The 20,888-nt window shown below is 53.1% G+C and overlaps 1 protein-coding gene across 1 annotated transcript in view; it reads right to left on the bottom strand.

The window, feature by feature from the left end:
- Nucleotides 1–2,446: 2,446 nt before the first annotated feature.
- SVOP (SV2 related protein) overlaps nt 2,447–20,888 on the bottom strand; it is a 62,246-nt gene continuing 43,804 nt past the window's right edge. The window contains exons 8-16 of the mRNA XM_084761418.1: nt 19,320–19,445; nt 17,607–17,735; nt 17,417–17,490; nt 13,963–14,039; nt 11,097–11,204; nt 10,363–10,474; nt 8,809–8,890; nt 7,277–7,366; nt 2,447–3,820 (exon numbers count right to left, since the gene is read on the bottom strand). Coding sequence (XP_084617544.1) covers nt 3,614–3,820; nt 7,277–7,366; nt 8,809–8,890; nt 10,363–10,474; nt 11,097–11,204; nt 13,963–14,039; nt 17,417–17,490; nt 17,607–17,735; nt 19,320–19,445 — 1,005 coding nt within the window. The 3' untranslated portion in view covers nt 2,447–3,613. The remainder of the gene's footprint in view (nt 3,821–7,276; nt 7,367–8,808; nt 8,891–10,362; nt 10,475–11,096; nt 11,205–13,962; nt 14,040–17,416; nt 17,491–17,606; nt 17,736–19,319; nt 19,446–20,888) is intronic.

Consider the following 20,888-nt stretch of genomic DNA (forward strand, 5'->3'; position numbering starts at 1 on the left):
TGGGTAACCCCAGCCTCCTGAGACCAGAAATCAGGGAGGGAAGCCTCCAACCTTGGGTACAGCGATCATCTCTGTTTACGTTTGTTAGTTTATTGTGTCTGTGTGTGTGGGTGAGGATCCATGGTGGTGATGTGTTGAGGTCAAAGGGCAACCCATGGCAGGCAGGCAGACAGCTCTCTCCTCCTGGTATGGAATGCAGGTCATCAGCTTTCGCCACAAGCACCTGTCCCCACGGAGTCATCTCCCTAGCCCACCGAACTTCTTTTTGTTTGTTTGTTTGTTTGTTTGTTTCTGAGACAAGGTTTCTCTGATTATCCCGACTGTCCTGAACTCACTCTGTAGGCCAGGCTGGCCTTGAACTCACAGTGATCCGCCTGCCTCTGCCTCCCGAGTGCTGGGATTAAAGGCGTGCGCCACCACCACCACCCCAGCTAACTTTAAACTTAAAAACCCTTCAAGAGTTAATTTTTCTCCCTTGAGTAGAAACTACAACCCTCTTCACCATAGGCCCTGGAGAACACTGCTACCACCCCACCCCTAGCTTCTTCCCTACTGGAGCTGGATTGGTTGAAGATGAAGAGAAAATGACCATCTGGTTGGAGGGAGGGAGGGAGGGAGCAGAGCAGAGGAGAGTGAGGAGAGCAGAGCAGAGGAGAGTGAGGAGAGCAGAGCAGAGGAGAGTGAGGAGAGCAGAGCAGAGCAGAGTGAGGAGAGCAGAGCAGAGGAGAGGAGAGCAGAGGAGAGTGAGGAGAGCAGAGCAGAGGAGAGTGAGGAGAACAGAGCAGAGGAGAGCAGAGCAGAGGAGAGTGAGGAGAGCAGAGGAGAGTGAGGAGAGCAGAGCAGAGGAGAGTGAGGAGAGCAGAGGAGAGTGAGGAGAGCAGAGGAGAGTGAGGAGAGCAGAGGAGAGTGAGGAGAGCAGAGCAGAGTGAGGAGAGCAGAGCAGAGCAGAGTGAGGAGAGCAGAGCAGAGGAGAGCAGAGCAGAGGAGAGTGAGGAGAGCAGAGCAGAGGAGAGTGAGGAGAGCAGAGGAGAGTGAGGAGAGCAGAGGAGAGAGAGGAGAGTGAGGAGAGCAGAGCAGAGGAGAGTGAGGAGAGCAGAGGAGAGTGAGGAGAGCAGAGCAGAGTGAGGAGAGCAGAGCAGAGCAGAGTGAGGAGAGCAGAGCAGAGGAGAGCAGAGCAGAGGAGAGTGAGGAGAGCAGAGCAGAGGAGAGTGAGGAGAGCAGAGGAGAGTGAGGAGAGCAGAGGAGAGTGAGGAGAGCAGAGCAGAGTGAGGAGAGCAGAGCAGAGTGAGGAGAGCAGAGCAGAGCAGAGTGAGGAGAGCAGAGCAGAGGAGAGCAGAGCAGAGGAGAGTGAGGAGAGCAGAGCAGAGGAGAGTGAGGAGAGCAGAGGAGAGTGAGGAGAGCAGAGGAGAGTGAGGAGAGCAGAGGAGAGTGAGGAGAGCAGAGCAGAGGAGAGCAGAGGAGAGTGAGGAGAGCAGAGCAGAGTGAGGAGAGCAGAGCAGAGTGAGGAGAGCAGAGCAGAGGAGAGCAGAGCAGAGGAGAGTGAGGAGAGCAGAGCAGAGGAGAGCAGAGGAGAGTGAGGAGAGCAGAGGAGAGTGAGGAGAGCAGAGGAGAGTGAGGAGAGCAGAGCAGAGGAGAGTGAGGAGAGCAGAGCAGAGGAGAGTGAGGAGAGCAGAGGAGAGTGAGGAGAGCAGAGGAGAGAGAGGAGAGTGAGGAGAGCAGAGCAGAGGAGAGTGAGGAGAGCAGAGGAGAGTGAGGAGAGCAGAGGAGAGAGAGGAGAGTGAGGAGAGCAGAGGAGAGCAGAGGAGAGTGAGGAGAGCAGAGGAGAGAGAGGAGAGTGAGGAGAGCAGAGCAGAGGAGAGGATATATAAAGCAAAGGGAGGACTGTTTCTCTGGAAAGTTGAGCAGCCCAGAACTAACTTGACATACAAGAAAATATGGCTGGGTGAAGAGAATTGGGCTAGCCTGGGCTACACTCGAAGGTCAGTCTCAAATATCAATGATGATGATAAATAATGTGACTGTCATGCCGGGTGGTGGTGGCTCACACCTGTAATCCCAGTACTCGGGAGGCAGAGGCAGGAGGATTGCTGTGAGTTCGAGGCCAGCCTGGCCTACAAAGTGAGTCCAGGACAGCCAAGGCTACACAGAGAAACCCTGTCTGGAAAAACAAAACAAACAAACAAAACAAGAAAGAAAGAAAGAAAGAAAGAAAAAGAAAGAAAGAGAAAATGTAACTGTCGGGACAGGAGAGGGGGTGGACTTCGAACTGTCCTCCTGTCAGCATGTTGTCTCCATCAAACTCAAGGTCCCGAAGCTGCCCGCCAGCCCAGCCGGGGTGACTGCCCCCCTCTTAGAGTGGAGGTTGTGTCAAAGCACTTCCTTGGATGGAACAAGTTAGCAGGCTTTAGAGTGAACTGTCACCAATGACCAGACTTAGACCCCGTAATGTCCGTCACCAACATTTTAATAAGAGATGAACGCAAATCCGGCTTCCTTGCAATGTCGCGTTGAGCAGTGTGGGTCACTTTCCTCTGGAGAAGACTCGCATGTCCCGGGATCTGGGAGCACATGTGAAATGCCGAGACCTACCTCCAACCCTTCCTCCTGAGGCCATGACATCGGCCTCTCCTCTCCCTCTGACGTGGACTCTCCTGACCCTCATGCCAGGCCTTCCTCTCAGGACCTGCCCCTGTAGGGCCAGCACTGCCCCTGTCAGAGGAGCATGAGAGAAACAGAGGCAGACCCGGAAAGGGCAATGGGCTCCTGGTGCCCAGACTGAGTGGGCCTCAGCCCATGCCACCATCTACAAAGCCTGAGTAAGTGGGGTCTCACTGTCCAATATGGCCGAAGAGGGAGCCAGAAGATGGTCCCGAAAGGCCTTAACTGCTTCCAGAGACTCTGGCTTTGGCTTTGAGCTTGAGTCCCCACCTACCCAACCCTTCCCCTCTGCTAGGCCTCACCCTCCAATTTCCACGTTGGCGAATGGGCAACTGTTCTCTGACTCCATTGCCTGGTGGGTACCTGGCTCTCCCAGAGATATAACAGGCCCCTCTGCAGCCAGAGATGGAGACTCCAAAAGGGGCCCGGGGAGGGGGGCTGCTTGGCTCAAGTTCAAATGCACACTCATCTGCCACTTTCTACCCAGCAGGCCCTGGAGAGGCATCAGGAGGGCCCAGCCAGACACTAGCTCACCTTAATCCCAAAGAATTCAGGGACAGAAGAAGCCTACTGGACAAAATGGCAGGTGTCACAGGGGTGTGGACCCGGACTGTATCTATGGAGATCTTTGGGCTGTGGCTCTCCAAGGGTGTAACTGGTAACTCTATGACATCTGCTCAGCTGCCCCTATCCTGGGACCCTCCCACCATAGCGGCTTCCCCATGCAGATCCACAGTGGCGTACAAACCTTCCCCCTGGAGTGAATGGCACCCCACCTTGCCGAGGTGGGTGACCATCGATGAACATGGCCAAACACAGTGAAGACACAAAACCCTGCTGGTCCACATCACCCTTTTAGGTAAGTTCTTGGTGTCGGCAGTGACCACAGGTCGCCCCGCTGGGCTCTGCCAGCTCCTGGGCTCTATGCCTCAAAGACCAGCTCAACCCCCAGGGGTCATTCCTGAGAGCCGGAGTTCGACCTGGGGACACCTGTACTGTTTGTCCCTCGGCCAACCATCTCCTGGCCCCACTCCCGTTGGCTGGATTCCTGCAGTCCTCTGCCTTTGGTCTCGATGGGCAAAAAGCAGGAGGCCACGGCAGCCAGGAGGCAGCAGCCACTGTAGACGGCCAAGGTCAGGTACACAGACGATTCCAGCATCACCTACGGAGGAAGATGCAGAGAGATCAGTGGAGCACTTCATCCCCCCCAGGGGAGCACTTCATCCCCCCCCCAGGGCACTTCATCACCACAGGTTGAACACTTCCTCCCCCCATTCATTCCTACAAGGGGAGTACTTAATTCCCCAATGGGAGTACCTCATCCCTACAAAAGGAGCACCTCATCCCCCCAAAGGAAGTACCTAATCCCTACAAGGGAGCACTTCATCCCGCAAGGGGAGTACCTTATCCCCCCAAAGGGGAGCACTTCATCCCTACAAGGGGAACACTTCATCCCTACAAGGGGGCACTTCATTGCCCTGTAAGGGAGCACCTTCTCCCTAAAGGGTGCACTTTATTCCCCCCACAAGGGTAGCACTTCACCCCTACAAGGGAGCATCTCATCCCTACAAGGGTAGCATTTTATTCTCCCCAAGGGGAGGACTCCATCCCCACTAGGGGAGCACTTCATTCCCCCAAGTGGAGCACCTTGTCCCTACAAGGGGAACACTTCATCCCCACAGGCGGAGCACTTCATCCCCCCCAAGCCAAGCACTCCATGTCCATTTCAGACAGGAACCTGAGGCTCAAGAGGCCAGATGAGCCACCAGATATGGTGATGCACATTTCTACTCCTAGCATTGAGTGGCTGAAGCAGGAGGATTACTTGAGTTCAGGGCCAGCCTGGGCTACAGAGTAAAACATATCTCAACACACAGCAGACTAAGGAGCTTATTCAAGCTTATCTAATGAGGATGAGGCTGAACCCAGGCCCATCGGGCTTAAGATTCTGTACCCTGCCAGGCACAGTGGGTGCCCATGGCCCCAGGACCCAGGGCAAGGGGATCCTGAGGCCAAGTTAGTCCCAGATGCATAGTAAAAGCCTGTGTCGAAAAGCCCAAAGGGGCCAAGAAAGAATCCAAAGTCATAGCTGTAGTCTAGCCTGTGCTACATTCCCAGTCTGATGACAAATGTCAGACCACAGACAGGGCAGAGCTCAATGCCCTGTCCCCAAGGAACCGGCACAGAATGAAGACACCCCGAAGAGACATGTGCTGGCCTCTCTGGCCACACGTGCTTGACACATTGGCCCCTGAGAATTGAGAATTGGGATTGCTTAAGGGGTCTTGTGCTGGAAGGAGGAGGCTGGAGCCTGGGGCGGGTCAGAAGGAGCCGCGTGTCTCCCAGGAAGAGGTCACACAGAACTCCAAGGACTTACAGACTGAGCAGGCCAGAGCTGAGCTGATGACAGGCCAGTGCTGGGGAGGACCACACTGTGACCAGGACCACTTAGCTACGTGAACCTCTTGCCCTCCGTGTAACCCCAAATCTCACATCAGGATAATGACAACGGCCGTGGAGGGGAGAGTCACTGGACCCCTGCATTGGTTCCTCTTCCCAATGTGGCCACAGTGAGTGAACCCGTGCCTTTCCACATGTCCATCTCTCTCTCTCTCTTTTTTTTTTTTTATAACTTATTTTATTTGCATTTGTGTTTTGCCTACATGGATGTCTGTGAGAGGGTGTCGGAACCTCTGGCACTGAAGTTACAGGCAGTTGTAAGCCACCATGTGAGTTCTGGGAATTGAACCCAGGACCTCTGGAAGAACAGCCAGTGCTCTTAACCTCTGAGCCATCTCTCCAGCCCCCCCCTCTTTTTTTTTTTTTTTTTTTTTTTTTTTTTGGTTTTTCGAGACAGGGTTTCTCTGTGTAGCCTTGGCTGTCCTGGACTCACTTTGTAGACCAGGCTGGCCTCGAACTCACAGTGATCCACCTGCCTCTGCCTCCTGAGCGCTGGGATTAAAGGCGTGCGCCACCACGCCCAGCATCCATCTCTTTAATTGGTGCACCGAGACACCTTGTGAGGATTTAGAGGATCCAGGCTTTGGCCCTGACAACTCTGGTGACATATAGGGGACAACAGTGCTGAAGAAGATGCCAGCACCCCAATTTTCTCAACTACCAAGAACAGATAAGTCTGCATGGACAGGATGCAGGCTGGGTGTGGGGCGGTGACAGGGATGTGTGGGGGGTAATGAGAATGCTTTGGAAGTAGACAAAGTGGGGTACAGCACCACGAATACACTAATACCACCAAATTATTTGCTAGAACACTGCCCCTCCAGGCGCTTTTGGAAAGACCCTCAGAGACACAGTCCCACACCTCTGCAGTTTCCTCCCGCACCCCACCTCCACCTCTGTAGTTGCTACGAAGAGCTGCCTGACCACGGTCAGCTGCTGCCCGAGCTTCCTAGACCCCATAGGCTCCACCCCTCAAGGCTCTCAGAGAGAGTCCAAGCCTCACCTCCTCCTGAGAATCGGGGCACCCTGTTCGCAGGTGCATAGAGAGCACATTACCTGACCCTACTTCCTGACAGTCCAGGACCTCCTCCCCACTGGAAACTTGAAGGAGACCCAGCATTATTTGGCGGGACTGAGCCTCTTGCTGCAGACCCCACTGTGCTGTGTGGCCTGTCTGCTTGCAGAATTAATAGGGCCTGAAGGACACCTGACACGGGCTTTTCTTTTGAAACTACCCACTTCCTTCTCTCCCCTTCTGGAAACCTAACATTGTTGTCTGTGCACGAGCGAGCTCCTGTGTGTGTGTGTGTGTGTGTGTGTGTGTGTGTGTGTGTGTGTACATGTGTATGGACACATGCCCATGCACAGCCCACGTGTGGAGGTCAGAGGCCAACCTATAGGAGCTGGCTCTCTCCCCTTCTTCCTTGTATGCTACCAGTTATCAAACCCAAGTCATGGTCAGACTCATCCCCACCTGCCATCTTGTTGGGCCAATTTATCTTTAGGGCAACTAAGTCTAATAATGGGACCGACTCCTTCAAAAAGTGACAAAAGTCTGTGGGTGTCACGGCACAGGCCTTTAATCCCAGGACTCGGGAGGCAGAGGCAGGCAGATCACTGTGAGTTCGAGGCCAGCCTGGTCTACACAGCGAGCCCTGGGCAGCCGAGGCTACACTGAGAAACCCTGTCTCAAAACAAACTGGCGAAAGCAAGAAAGCTGGATATTTCGACCCTGCACACGGACAGGAACGCTCTGCGGCAACAAAGTCAGCAGGTTTGGTAGCTCACCCATCAGCCAGTTCAGAAAGGAAGACAGACAACTGGCCTGCTGCTCTCTGGGGTCTTGTTCTTTGGGTCGATGGCCCGAGGTTACCTTGGCCCTGAACTGTGCTCCTCCCACCCCGGCCTCCCCTAAGTAGCTGGGACTGCCAGAGCATGCCGCCACACCCAGTGCATCCACCTTACTCCAGTACCCTCACGGTCTTCTGCACAGGGAAGCCCTGGGTTTGACTCCAGGCTCTCTGAGTCCAGGCCTGATGGCCTTGGACCCTTTATCCTGCGGAGGCTCTTCCGTCCTCGGGTGGGTTGCTAGGAAATGCTGTCCAGCCTACAGTCACAGCTGGCCGCCCCCTGGATCTGTATTTGGGGCGACACTTACCTGAGCAATGAACGGGGTGATGAGGGCGCCCACTCTCGCCATGCCGCTGCAGGTCCCCAGGCCCAGTGCCCTTGTCGCCGTGGGGTACACCTGGAATGTCAGTGTGTCGGGCGGGTGCCATGGGAAACACAGAAATCCCTCCCCCCTTCCCGCTCAGGACTCACGGGACTGCTTGTGGGCAGGAGGGGACACAGGCGAAGGAGGTCAGGGGTTCGCCCAGTGCAGAGGGCGTGAGGTTGGCTGCAGGCAGGAGCCTATTCTGGCTAACAATGGTGGGGGCGGGGCGTCTACAGAGTGCTTGCCTGGCGTGGTGAGGCCCTGGGTTCTATCCCCAGTATAGCAGAAAAGCCTGTGCAGACAGTTCCGTAGGGGTCAGTGGACACCACACACAGTGCACAATACACAACGTAAACTGCCGGTTGTGCACCACACCTGGCACACGGAGGCTACTCAGCATTAAAATGCACAGAGGGACTCAGTCTACAGTTCTTTTTCTCTGCTGGAGAGCTTCAAGGGCTCCAGGCTGAACTTGGCAATGGCCTCTGTCCTGCAGGCGCCGTGACCAGTGCTGTGTCAGCCACACCACACGCACCTTCCTCCAGAGCTAATGGAAGCGGGACACGAGAGCGTGCACAGCACCCGCACTGACCCTGTTTTGAGCAACTTGGTGTGCCGTGAGTGTGTGTGTGTGTGTGTGTGTCTGTGTGTGTGAGAGTGTGTGTGTGTGTGTGTGAGTGTGTGTGTGTGTGGTGAGAACCTCTGAAGCTGAGGTTATAGGTGATTGTGAGGTGCCCCATGTGGGTGGTGAGAATCAAACTTAGGTCCTCTGGGAGACCAGTGTGTGCTCTTAACCACTGGTATCTCTGCAACTCCTAGTGTGGGTTTTCAGAGGCTACACAGAGGCCTAACATGAGGATGAATCATCACCTACTTGATTACTTCATGGTCACCAATAGCCAGGTGACTGAGATTTAGCCAGGCTTAGAAAATTTTAAACTTTGGAAAAAATAAAAAATAAAAGGCAGGGCGTGATGGTGCACGCCTTTAATTCCAGCATTCAGGAGGCAGAGGCAGGAGGATTACTGTGAGGTGGAGGCCAGCCTGGTCTACAAAGCAAATCTAGGACAGCCAAGGCTACACAGAGAAACCCTGTCTCAAAAAAAAAATGTTTTGTTTTGTTTTTTAGTACTGGGAGGTCAAATCCAGGGCCTTGAGCAAGAAAGGCAAACACTTTAGCACTGAGTCACACACCCATCTGGAGAACACACCAAGCTGCCTTCGAGAAGGGAGGGCATGCCCCCCCCACCCCCATTGGCTTTGCCTCTACACACTTAGGCAACCTCTGGAATTCTTACATTGAGCTTAAAGCATGTATGAGCAGGGGAAAATGGATGATTATAAAATAAGTGGGAGTACTGAGGGCTACGGGTGCCACCCAGAGCCAAGAACAATTGATGTTCTGGGCAAACATCACTGCCAGCCCCACCCCCACCCCCACCTCCCCACCCCCAGCCCTCGGGCACCTCTCCTACCTCTGGCGTGTAAACATAGGCCGCTTGGAAGCCTCCAGAAATAAAGGCTCTTGCAATGAAGAGTAAGAGGGTGAGCACATTTCTGGGGAGGAGAAAGGAGCAGGAGAGAGGGGTGTTTGTTTGTTTGTTTTTGTTTTGTTTTCTGTCAGATTCTCTCAGCACAATCCCACCTTCCTGGGAAGAACGGACACCTGAGTGGGCAAAGGTTTTCCTACCCAGCACACGGGCACAGACGCACCTCCAGGTGCTGAGCACTGTTCTCCATCTGGCACACCTGCTCACAGATGGCACATCTGTGGTACACTACTCACAGATGGCACACCTGTGGTACGCCTACTCACAGATGGCACACCTGTGGTACACCTACTCACAGACGGCACACCTGTGGTACACCTACTCACAGACGGCACACCTGTGGTACACCTACTCACAGACGGCACACCTGTGGTACACCTACTCACAGACGGCACACCTGTGGTACACCTACTCACAGACGGCACACCTGTGGTACACTACTCACAGATGGCACACCTGTGGCACACCTACTCACAGATGGCACACCTGTGGCACACCTACTCACAGACGGCACACCTGTGGTACACTACTCACAGATGGCACACCTGTGGTACACCGCTGTGGCGAGTGGGGGAACGTGGTCAGAGTGATTAATATTCCCGCTGAGGCTCAGCGATGGAGCACTTGCCCAGCGTGTGTGTGGCCTTGGTTTCTAGCAGGACCGTATGTTTGTTTGTTGTTTTTAAATTTTGACTTTTTGAGACCTAAGTGGCGTTTTAAGGGCACTCCAGGTCCCCAACGCTCTGCTCAGCTGTCCTCCTTGGTGACCTGTAATACCAACCCTTCACACTCTAAGCCCCATCTCTCCCGCTTCCTGCAGCCCACTGATTCCTCATCGGGATTGGTCTGGGGTCCCTCAGAGATCAGGTCTACATTCAGGGGCTCCTAGGAGTTGGAAAACTAGAGAAATAAATGTGTCTTCAGTAGGAACTGTTTGGAACAAGGTCTCTTTCTATCACACAAATCACTTTAACACATTCACAACTTCTGTGACCAACCACGCAGGGCTCTTGTTTGGGTTAAGCCACGTGGTGGTTTGGATAGGAACAGGCCCCACGGGCTCGCGGATTGGAACGCTTAGTCGCCAGGGAGCGGCACTATTTGAGAAGGATTAGGAGGTGTGGCCTTGTAGGAGGAAGTGCGTCACTGGGGGCGGGCTTTGAGGTGCTTTCTTTTCCTGCTGCCTGCAGATTCCATGCAGACCTCTCAGCTGCTTTCCAGCCACCACATCTGCCTGCGTGCTGCCCTGCTTCCTGCGTGAGGATAACAGACTAGACCACCTCTGAAAACTTAAGCCAGCCCCAGTTAAATGTCTTCCTTTATAAGCGTTGCTGTGGTCACAGTGTCTTCACAGCAATAGAGCGGCGGTTAGGACCAATAGAAACGGTCCCTTGCTACCCTGGCAGAGGTTTTGACCTTGAGCCTGACTATCCGGCCCATCATGAGATCCCCTGGGCTGGGGGTCCTCCCGACACCCACCTTCCGATGCAGATGAACAGCAGGAGGCTGCAGAGGGAGAAGGTGATGAAACACAACGCCATGGTCTTCTTGCGGCCCAGGCGGTCGATGACCCACAGAGTCACAAGGACACCTGCCAGCAGAGTGGGGACATGGCAGGCAGCTTCTCAGCTGGTTCCCAGTGACCCACCCTATGTTACCCTCTGCCCCTGAGAGTGGACCAGCCCAGCGAATCCAAGAGTCTTGCTCTCCCCACCCCCACCCCCTTTTTAAAAAAAGATTTATTTATTTATTATTACATATACAGTGCTCTGCCTGCATGTACACCTGCACACCAGAAGAGGGCACCAGATCACATTATAGATGGTTGTGAGCCACCATGTGGTTGCTGGGAATTGAACTCAGGACCTCTGGATGAACAGTCAGTGCTCTTAACTTTTTTTTTTTTTTTGAGATCGGGTCTCTCTGTGTATCCCTGGCTGTCCTTGACTCGCTGTGTAGACCAGGCTGGCCTCGAACTCACAGTGATCTGCCTGCCTCTGCCTCCCGAGTGCTGGGATTAAAGGTGTGCGCCACAATGCCCAGCCTCGAGTCGAGTCTTGCTCTTTTATCAGAATACCCGAAACCAGACAGCATAACTCCTTAGCCCTTGAGTAGAGTCAGACCTTCAGGCCTCTCACCACTCCTTGGGATGTGTAGCAATGGACCTACTTTTTAAATGTAACTACTCAATTGAAGGCATGCCCCAGCCTCACCTGGGAACTCGGACAGGGTGGTCCACAGAAGGTCCATGTAATCCTCCTTGCTCAGGTACTCACAGGCCAAGCTGCATTTGGCCTCCACAGTCTTCTTCCGGCTGGAGACTAGGGTGGGGAAAGCGGGGCAGGGGTGGTCACACAGTTTCTGTAATTTCTGTACCCGAGCCCTTCTTGCCCGTAGAGCGGCGAGCTGGGAAAGATTCCAGTCTCCAGGGCTTGGGTTTTGCAGGGCTATGGTTCGGATCTGAGACACCACAGTAAAAGAGGGGAGACCCGCAGGCTCAGGGGTGAGCCTCAAGCACAATGCAGAGGCCTGGCTCAGCCCCTCTGCACCCTGCTTCTGCACACTTGTGAGGTTTTATGCACTTTCTCCAACTCTGAGGCAGGCTGTGTAGAGGCGGATGCAATCCCACAGATGCATCAGACCTGCTGAAACAGGCAGGACCCACTAAGGTGACTGCTGGTTCCTGTCACATGATAATGACCCCTCTGTGTAATTAGCCTCCCCAAAATGCCTGCTGCCGTGGTGTGTGTGCGTGCACGTGTGTACACATATGTACATACATGTGTGTGCGCATGTATGTGTATGTGTGTACATGTGTGTGCATGTATGTGCATGCATGTGTGTGTCTGTGTACACACGTGGGTACGTGTGTGTTGGGGTGGGAATGGGACCCACAGGAGACAGTCAGGGCATTAAAGCCTCTTCCAGGGAAAGTCCTCACTAGGTCCTGGAATTCTCATCCTCTTCCCCCTCCCCAACCTCAACTCCTGAATAACCCTCCTCACAAAGGTTTACCCATAAAACCAGCCATCCCAAAGTCCACCTATGTGGGTGCAGCTCTCTCTCTCTCTCTCTCTCTCTCTCTCTCTCTCTCTCTCTCTCACACACACCCCACACCTACTCTGGGGTATGTACCAGTGTCTTCAACACATTACAACTCTTATGTCCAACCAAGTCACCCTGAAATACCGTCACTGACAAGATGCAGCCTGAGTACTGGGGTTAAAGGCGTGCGCCACCACAGCCAGCTCTCTTCAAATTCCTATACCATTTCATGAGTGAATGCTTGAACACACTGTGCTGGGTATCGAACCCGGGGCCTTATGCTTGCTAACAGCACACTTTACCTCTACCCATCGTCACTCACAATCCCTTAGGCTTTACATGCAAAAGAGAGCAGGCAAACCCTGAAGAAACTTGGTGCCTTTGTCCTCTGCCCTGGACTCAGTGTCAAGAGTTCCAGTGTTGCCTTTGAAGCGGAGCCAATGGCTGAACATCTGCACACTGCACATTTCTTCTTATTTCTTCAGTTTGTTTGGTGATCCTGCTTCATGAAACAACCCTCCGCCCCTTAAACCTGACCAATGCGTGGGCCTCACCCATGCTGATTAAACTGGTCTGGAGAAGGCTTAAATGGTGCTGGCATTGTGTCAAAGTTCCTGGGTGGGGGCGGGGGCTGTGGATGGCTGTAGAGCCCTTGCCTAGCATTCGGGAGGCCCTGGGTTCCACCCAAGTCAGGAATTCCCTTGGGCAGGGCAGAGACCTGTGACTCCATCTCACAGGCAAAGGGCACATTAGCCACTGCCCAGGATCACATGCGTAAGCCTGGGAACTGTGCTTTGGGCCCTTTAAAGGGGGGAGGGGCTGCAAAGGTTGTTTTAGCTGTGTGCAGTGCTCACCTTAAATGCTGTTAGTGAAAAATAAATCAGGTGACCCCGTGACTGAGGCAGCCCAGAGCTTGGGGATCCAAACTGCTGCATTTCTGACCAACTGGAAGCCGCAGCTCCCAGGGGTGGGGAGGCGGGGGCGTGGGGGCAGGGGAGATCCAGGACACTCCGACCTATCTGAGCTATGAGTGAGCCCTTTGCCTGTGACATGTGTCTATGCTGCTGATGTTCATGGTCCCCAGAGCTGTAAGCTCCTGCCTGGCCCCTGCATCAGACGCAGCCCCTGGGCAAAGGGACAGATCTAAGTCGGGAGAGTCATGGAAACAATGCATTCTGTATTGTAGAGGGAGGTCTCTTCCAATCCTACAACTGCTATTTATCAGTCTGTATATCTATCTATCTATCTATCTATCTATCTATCCATCCATCCATCCATCCATCCATCTATCTTCAAGGCAGGTAGCCTTGGCTGTCCTATAACTTGCCCTGTTGACCAGGCTGGCCTCGAACTCACAGAGATCCACCTGCCTCTGCCTCCAGTGCTGGGATTAAAGTCATGTGCTACCACGCCAAGCTCTGATGCTGTTCTTTAAAAGCCCAGCTAAAGGCTAGGCATGGTAGCCTCTGTGAGTTTGAGGCTAGCCTGGCCTACATAGAGAGTTCCAGGCTAGTCTGGCCTACATAGTGAGACATTATCTAAAAACATAAAAAGCCTACCACGGAGCTGACGGTGGTGGTTCATTCCTGAAATCCGGCATTGATCTAAGCGTGGTGGTGCCCATATATAATCTCAGCACTTAAGAAACTGAGGCAGGGGTAAAACAAAGCAAAACAAAAGTTACGTCTTTATTTTATTTATGTAGCTAGCTATTTCTTTCGTGGGGAGTGAACCCAGGGTCTCACACACACTGAGTGGGAGTACCCCCCTCACTCTTAGAATGTGTTTTCCTCGGATCTTTTGACAGATGAAAGTTCCCCTCATGTCCCTTTCAGCCAAACAGACTGCTCTTTTGGCAAGTGAGATTTCTCAGTGGTGCCTCAGTTTACCCCTAAACACTGCTAACTTCAGAGCAGGAGCCCTGACTTAGGGTGGATTTATGCCACGCCAATGACAGCAACGCCCTGTGGTGGGGAGAGCAAGTGGCTGTGTTATTAGGGGTGGGGGTGGAGGGCCGCGTGGTTGGGTACTTACTGCTGCAGACGTCTCCCGCCTGGAAGAGTTCCGTGGTGAGCAGAACCAAGCCGTAATAAGAAAAGGCATTGGAGAACCTGCGGGGCGGGGAGAAGGAGGCGTGGAGGCATCAGAGAGCGGAGCGCAAGGCCCCTCCCAGCCCCAGGAGTTCTCGGAAGGATAGTGAGACATCCCAGGACAGACAGCACAGCATTCACGGGGCACAAGGCTTCCAGGCTAATGTGAGGGGTTGAACATGAATTTTTGAATATGATGACACTTCACTCCCGCCTGGACCTGGGGTTTTAATTCAGAGTGAACAGAGCCAGAAAGTTCATAAAACAACCACGTGGAGACCCAGACACGACCAGAGGCCGATGTGCGTCTCCTGGGTTACAATGACACGAGCAAGCTGTGGCTTCTACTGTTCAGTATGAACTGTAGAGATGAGCCGGGCATGGTGGCGCACGCCTTTAATCCCAGCACTCGGGAAACAGAATCAAGCGGATCACTGTGAGTTCGAGACCAGCCTGGTATACAAAGCAAGTCCAGGATAGCCAAGGCTACACAGAGAAGCCCTGTCTCAAAATAAATAAATAAATAAATAAGAACTGTAGAGCTGTTTGGATTGGTTAAAATGGCCATTTCCTTTTCTTTCTACATCCCGTGTTCTCAGCCTGTAACTTCAAGGATAACATTTCCCCATATGCTACATGCAAATGTCATACACAGAAGGTGGGGAAAACCCCTCCCTCGGCTCGCAATGACAAAGTCCGAGTTCACTAACTGCTGCCCTGTCACCCGGCAGTTGCCCTCTTGCCTGTCCAGTTTCATCTTGTCAGATTTTAGCAATGAATGAGCCCCTAGTGCCCTGGGATATAAATTAAAACCCGGTCTCCACTTACACAGAATGTGATGCTGGCTCAACATGGGGGAATATAAGCTAAAGTTGCCAGAAACAAACAAGGGAACAAACCACCATGCTAAAGACTGCGAGGCTGGTGGCCGACTGTGGAGAGCTGAAATCATCTCCGCATCAATTTACCTTAATAGCCATGCATCTGCAGCTGACCCAACGTCCTTTCAACTATCAGGTAAGACCACTGAGACGTACTCACTTACCAACCACCCACTTCCACCAAATAAATAAATAGGAAAAAAGAAAAAAATGAAAAGCTAGGAACGCCATCAGGTTGTAGTATCTGCGACAAGCAAGCAAGTTTTTTGGCAGATACCTTGATTTATGGCTTTCCCATTTAACCACTTCCACGGGGGAACACATATTTGCTTCTGAAAAACACTGTATTCTCTTTGAGGTAAGAACTGGGTTTAACATGGACTGACAGGATTAAAATCAGCCTCCCACATTATTTGCTGTTGGGATTCAAAATCAGTCCAAGGGAATTGCAGATTATTTAAAAATTATTTAAAAATGTTTTTGATCTATAGGTTCTTAAAGGTAGATATTTCAGTTCTGTCCAACACTCCTTTCTAAACACCCTAGGATGCCACTCTGTACCGAGCACACAGCAGGCGCTTAATAAGTGCTTGTGGAGGCAGAACTCACGCCTGGGTTCTGCGCTATGAAAGCCTCTCTTCCCTCTTCCCTGTAATTGACCATGCTGGGAACACCTCTCTTCTAATCAATGCCTCTGTTCAAAGGGGAAAAGAAAGGTTGGAACCAGGCTAAAAATAGGACACAGGTCCTCCCAGGGCTGTGTACCAGCAGGTGCTGCATAGGAGACCTGGGCGAGGGGCAGGGAGCGGGAGAAGAATGGCTGAAATTGGACTTTGGACTTGCTGCAAGGAGGAAAACAATTACTTTCTGCATCTGCCTCCTTTCCGGTCTCCTCCCACTGCTGTTGCTTAAGAAAAATTAAGCAGAGATAAACTGGGAGGGTCCCAAGAATGGCCCTGTTGACCACACCTCAGCGTTCAAAGGGTGGGCTGTGTCCAGGAGCTGTAGCCAAGGCAACAGGTGCAGAGAGGAGGGCCCTGGACCATAAACAGTGACCCCCTGTAGGAAGGGGAGTTTTCTTTCAGTTCCTTTGGTTGCTTCAAGCTCATTACATATTCTGGGTTCCTGAGCCCTTACCACAGCTGCCCCATCTCCAGTATGCAAGTTCTCTGCCTTGGACAGCCGCCCTGTCTCTCTGGTACGCAGGCTCACTGCCTTGGCACACTGGCCGCCCTGTCTCTCTGGTACACAGGCTCACTGCCTTGGCACACCGGCCGCCCTGTCTCTCTGGTACACAGGCTCACTGCCTTGGCACACCGGCCGCCCTGTCTCTCTGGTACGCAGGCTCACTGCCGTGGCACACCGGCCGCCCTGTCTCTCTAGTACACAGGCTCACTGCCTTGGCACACCGGCCGCCCTGTCTCTCTGGTACACAGGCTCACTGCCTTGGCACACCGGCCGCCCTGTCTCTCTGGTACACAGGCTCACTGCCTTGGCACACCGGCCGCCCTGTCTCTCTGGTACACAGGCTCACTGCCGTGGCACACCGGCCCCCCTTTCTCTCTGGTACACAGGCTCACTGCCTTGGCACACCCGCCACCCTGTCTCTCTGGTACACAGGCTCACTGCCTTGGCACACCGGCCCCCCTTTCTCTCTGGTACACAGGCTCACTGCCTTGGCACACCGGCCCCCCTTTCTCTCTGGTACACAGGCTCACTGCCTTGGCACACCGGCCCCCCTTTCTCTCTGGTACACAGGCTCACTGCCTTGGCACACCGCTGCCCTGTCTCTCTGGTACACAGGCTCACTGCCTTGGCACACCCGCCACCCTGTCTCTCTGGTACACAGGCTCACTGCCTTGGCACACCGGCCCCCCTTTCTCTCTGGTACACAGGCTCACTGCCTTGGCACACCGCTGCCCTGTCTCTCTGGTACACAGGCTCACTGCCTTGGCACACCCGCCACCCTGTCTCTCTGGTACGCAGGCTCACTGCCTTGGCACACCGGCCGCCCTGTCTCTCCAATGCACAGGTTTTGTACTGGCGACCTGTATCTTTACTGTATCCACCTTTGCAAGTCATCGTTAGGGATGTGTTTTCTTGAAAAGCTGAAATAGAAACGTCTCCATTAAAAGCTACTTATCTGAGTGGCTCCAGGCCAAGTTCAAAACCTGAAGAAGAGAATGAGAGAATAGCTGGATGTGAGCGCTGACTGCACGGACGGTGGCCAGCCTGGAATCCCAGCACTCCAGACACAGAGACCAGATCTCCATAGCAAGCTGCCTAGCTTCAAGCAAGAGACACCGCCTCGATTTATTAGGTTGAGAGAGGCTGTGCGACAGACCCCTATATCATCTTTGGACCTCCCATGTATACATGTGCATACACACATGTGCACACATATGCTTATACACAAACATTCATGCACACATGCATCAAAATAAATAAGTAAATCTCAGGTCTCAACCATGTGCACTGGGAAGGGCTGACAGTGGGTGGGCAGCCGGCAGCTCCTACCATATAAACCACAGCAGCAGAGTCGTCCAGCGAAAGTGGGGTGTGAAAAGGTCCCTCATTTTGCCTCGGTCTTCCTGTTTCGAAACAAGGACATAAAGGTTATTGGCTAACAGACACCCACACCCACACATATGCACGTGCACGCGCACGCGCGCGCGCACACACACACACACACGGTCCAGACACTCACCTGTCTGGAGATGATGAGTTTTCCCAGAGGCATGGGGGCTCCATTTTCTGTTGCAATCCGCTTTAAGGTAGCAATTGCCTTCTCCTGGTTTCCGGAGAGCACGTCGTACCTAGCACTCTCTGGCAGCCACTGAGGGGACAGGAGGCCCAGGTGTGGCTGGTCACTGTGGATCAGAGCAGGCCCTCCCAGCCACCTCCTCCCATCTGTGTGGGCGTCTTTGGAGTCAGTGACCTGGCTTCTCTGCAGGTGACACGGTTATAGGAGCCTGTGCAGTGATGTCACTTCCCTGCGCCTCTGTTTCCTCGCTCAGGTGGTTTGAGGGGTAAGTGGGGTATGTAAGTGCCATCACTGCTGTGGTTGCTTTTAAGTCAAAGGACAAGTGGAGTAAATGAAGACCGCCATGAGAAAAAAACCAAAACAAAACAAAAATCTCAGTTGGGCATGGTGGCACACAGGCCTTTAATGCCGGCAGAGGCAGGCGGAGATGTGAGTTCCAGGACAGCCTGGTCTACAAAGCAAACCCAAGACAGCCAAGGCTACACAGAGAAACCCTGTGTCAAAAAAAAAAAAATCTCCTTCTCAATTCTTGAGAAACTCTGTAATTTGGGGGCTGGAGAGATAGTTAAGAGCACTGTCTGTTCTTCCAGAGGTCCTGAGTTCAATTCCCAGCACCCACATTGTGTCTCGTGACCATCTACACCGGGATCTCATGCCCTCTTCTGGCCAGCAGGTGTATGTGCAGATCAAGCCAGAGCATTCCTCATTAAATAAATAAATCTTAAAAAGAGAGAGAGAAACTCTACCTTTGTGTGACTAGCACCATCTTACAAACTAAATCTGAGGGAGAGAAGTCAGAAAGTTTTAAGCCTGATGGAGACCCAACTCCAAGCATCGAAGGCAAGTGCATGTCTGGGAAGGGAATCTGTGCTTTGCACACCAGCTGACTTAGTAGAGAAACCATGGGGCTGGGACTCAACCGGTCCAAATAAGGTCTACTTGGAAATCTCACTGGCCTCTGGAATTTGGTTTCCTCTTTAGTAAAGTGAGGCTATAGCAGACTTTGTCAGTGTCCAATAAAATTTACAGCACTATGTGTAATCCTCTCTGGACAAGGCTGCTCAGCCATGGACTACATTTCCCAGCTTCCCTTGCAACCACAAGAGCCCACATGGCTGGCAAGGGTGTTAGCCTCCACTTTGGTTCCTCTCCCCTACCCCTGGCCCCCTTACCCACCCTTCACTCCCCTCCTCTAATGACCTGGGGTCGTGGGGTGGGGGTCATGGGGGTGGGGGTGGGAGTCGTGAGGTGGAAGGCTGAACCACAAGCTGCAAAACCAAACCCAAACAAAACACATTAACAACTAAACCTGGGCCGAGATGCCCCATGGGAGCCAGAACACTCTAGAATGCTCTGCGGCAGAAAAACAACCTCCTCCTGCTTTTGGCTACGAAGCTGCGGCTTTGTTACAAGAACAGATGTCACCCTAACTCATATGGGCTTCGTCACTGCCGTACCCTACATGGTTATAAGGGGAAAGTAATGTCAAAAGCGAGCTGGTAAGCCGGGCGGTGATGGCGCACGCCTTTAATCCCAGCAGCACTCCAGAGGCAGAGCTCTGAGTTCAAGACCAGCCTGGTCTACAGAGTGAGGTCCAGGACAGCCTGTCTCGAACAGAGCCTGGACAAGCAAGGAGACGGCTTTTAAGATACTTACGAAGCACAGGACGGCGAAGACGAGGAGCGGGGCCGCGGAGAGCATGAGCAGCCAGCGCCAGCCCAGGCTGGGCATGACGAACACAGCCAGGAGGACCTCCAACCCTGTCCCGAGGGCCCAGAAGACCTGGCAGGGGGGGGTGAGAGTCAGGAATGGGGCAGTGTAGTCCACTCGGGGACAACTGTGAGGTGCTGTGGACGTTAGAGCGGTCGCCCCTTTCCTTCCCGTGTGGAGGCATCCCGCCGTGATCGATCCCCGCCCCCGCACACACACAGGATACGACATCACAGCGAAATAGGAGGACGAGGTGGAGAGGATCAGTATTTTGTGAATTCTATGATACAGGAGCGACGGGGGGCATTCAAGGGACTTTGGCTTGGGTTCATTTCTCTCTCTCTCCCCGCCCGGCCCCCCCCCCCGTTTTGTTTTGTTTTTGTTTTTCAAGACAGGGTTTCTTCTCTGTGTAGCCTTGGCTGTCCTGGACTCACTTTGTAGACCAAGCTGGCCTTGAACTCACAGCGATCTGTCTGCCTCTGCCTCTGCCTCCCGAGTGCTGGGATTAAAGGCGTGTGCCACCACCGCCCGGCTTAAAAATGTTTTCAGACAGGGTCTTGTTATGTGGTCTTGACTGGCCTGGAACTTGCTAAGTAGACCAGGCTGGCCTGAAACTGACAGGGATCCTCCTGCCTCTGCCTACTGAGTTTGCAGATCACAGATGTGAGCCACCACTTTAGCTACTGGATCTCGGCGGGAAGCTTGCAGGGGCCTAAGAGAGAACCGAGTGTGACCAGGGCCAGCCAAAATTCAAGATCCGGGGTTCTAGGCCACCCAGGGATACGTAGTGAAAGCTTGTCTCAAAACAAACACATTGATTCAGTATTTACACAGCTGATTAGCCATGTCCATGTCACGGTTGAGAGTTGGCCGCTCTGGTTGACCAGGGGAGGGTGTTGTTAGAGGACCTAAGTTCGTGGTAACGATGCACCACGTGATCTTGTGGCCGAGGAGCCACCACTGTGGCCACCACATGATCCTGTGGCCAAGGAGCCACCACTGTGGCCACCACGTGATCCCGTGGCCGAGGAGCCACCACGGTGGCCACCAGTGTGCAGCAGAACCGGATGTCCTGTACAGTCCTTGTATGGCCTGGCCTGACAGCTACCGAGTAAATTCAAGGCCCGCCTGGGCAATTTAGCAAGACTGCCTCAAAATAAAAAGGACAAAGAGAGCCCCATGGTGGAGCACGTGGTCCAATGTGTGTGAGGTCCTAGATCAGTGGTTCTCAACCTGTGGGACAAAACCCCTTTGGGGTGGGAGGTCAAACAACCCTTTCACTGGGGTCACATATCAGATTATCCTGCATATATCAAATATTTACTGTTATGATTTATAACAGTAGTAAAATTACAGTTGTGAAGTAGCAATGAAAATAATTTTATGGTTCAGGGGCAGGGGGAGGTTCCCCACAATGTGAGGAGCTGTATGAAGGGCCACAGCATTAAGAAAGTTGAGAACAGCTGTTCTAGATCAATCTCCAATTGGAGAAAGAAAGGCAGGAAGAAGTAGGAG

The sequence above is a fragment of the Acomys minous genome, assembly GCF_964271855.1.
Source record: "Acomys minous genome assembly, chromosome: 16".
In the NCBI taxonomy this organism is placed as follows: domain Eukaryota; kingdom Metazoa; phylum Chordata; class Mammalia; order Rodentia; family Muridae; genus Acomys; species Acomys minous.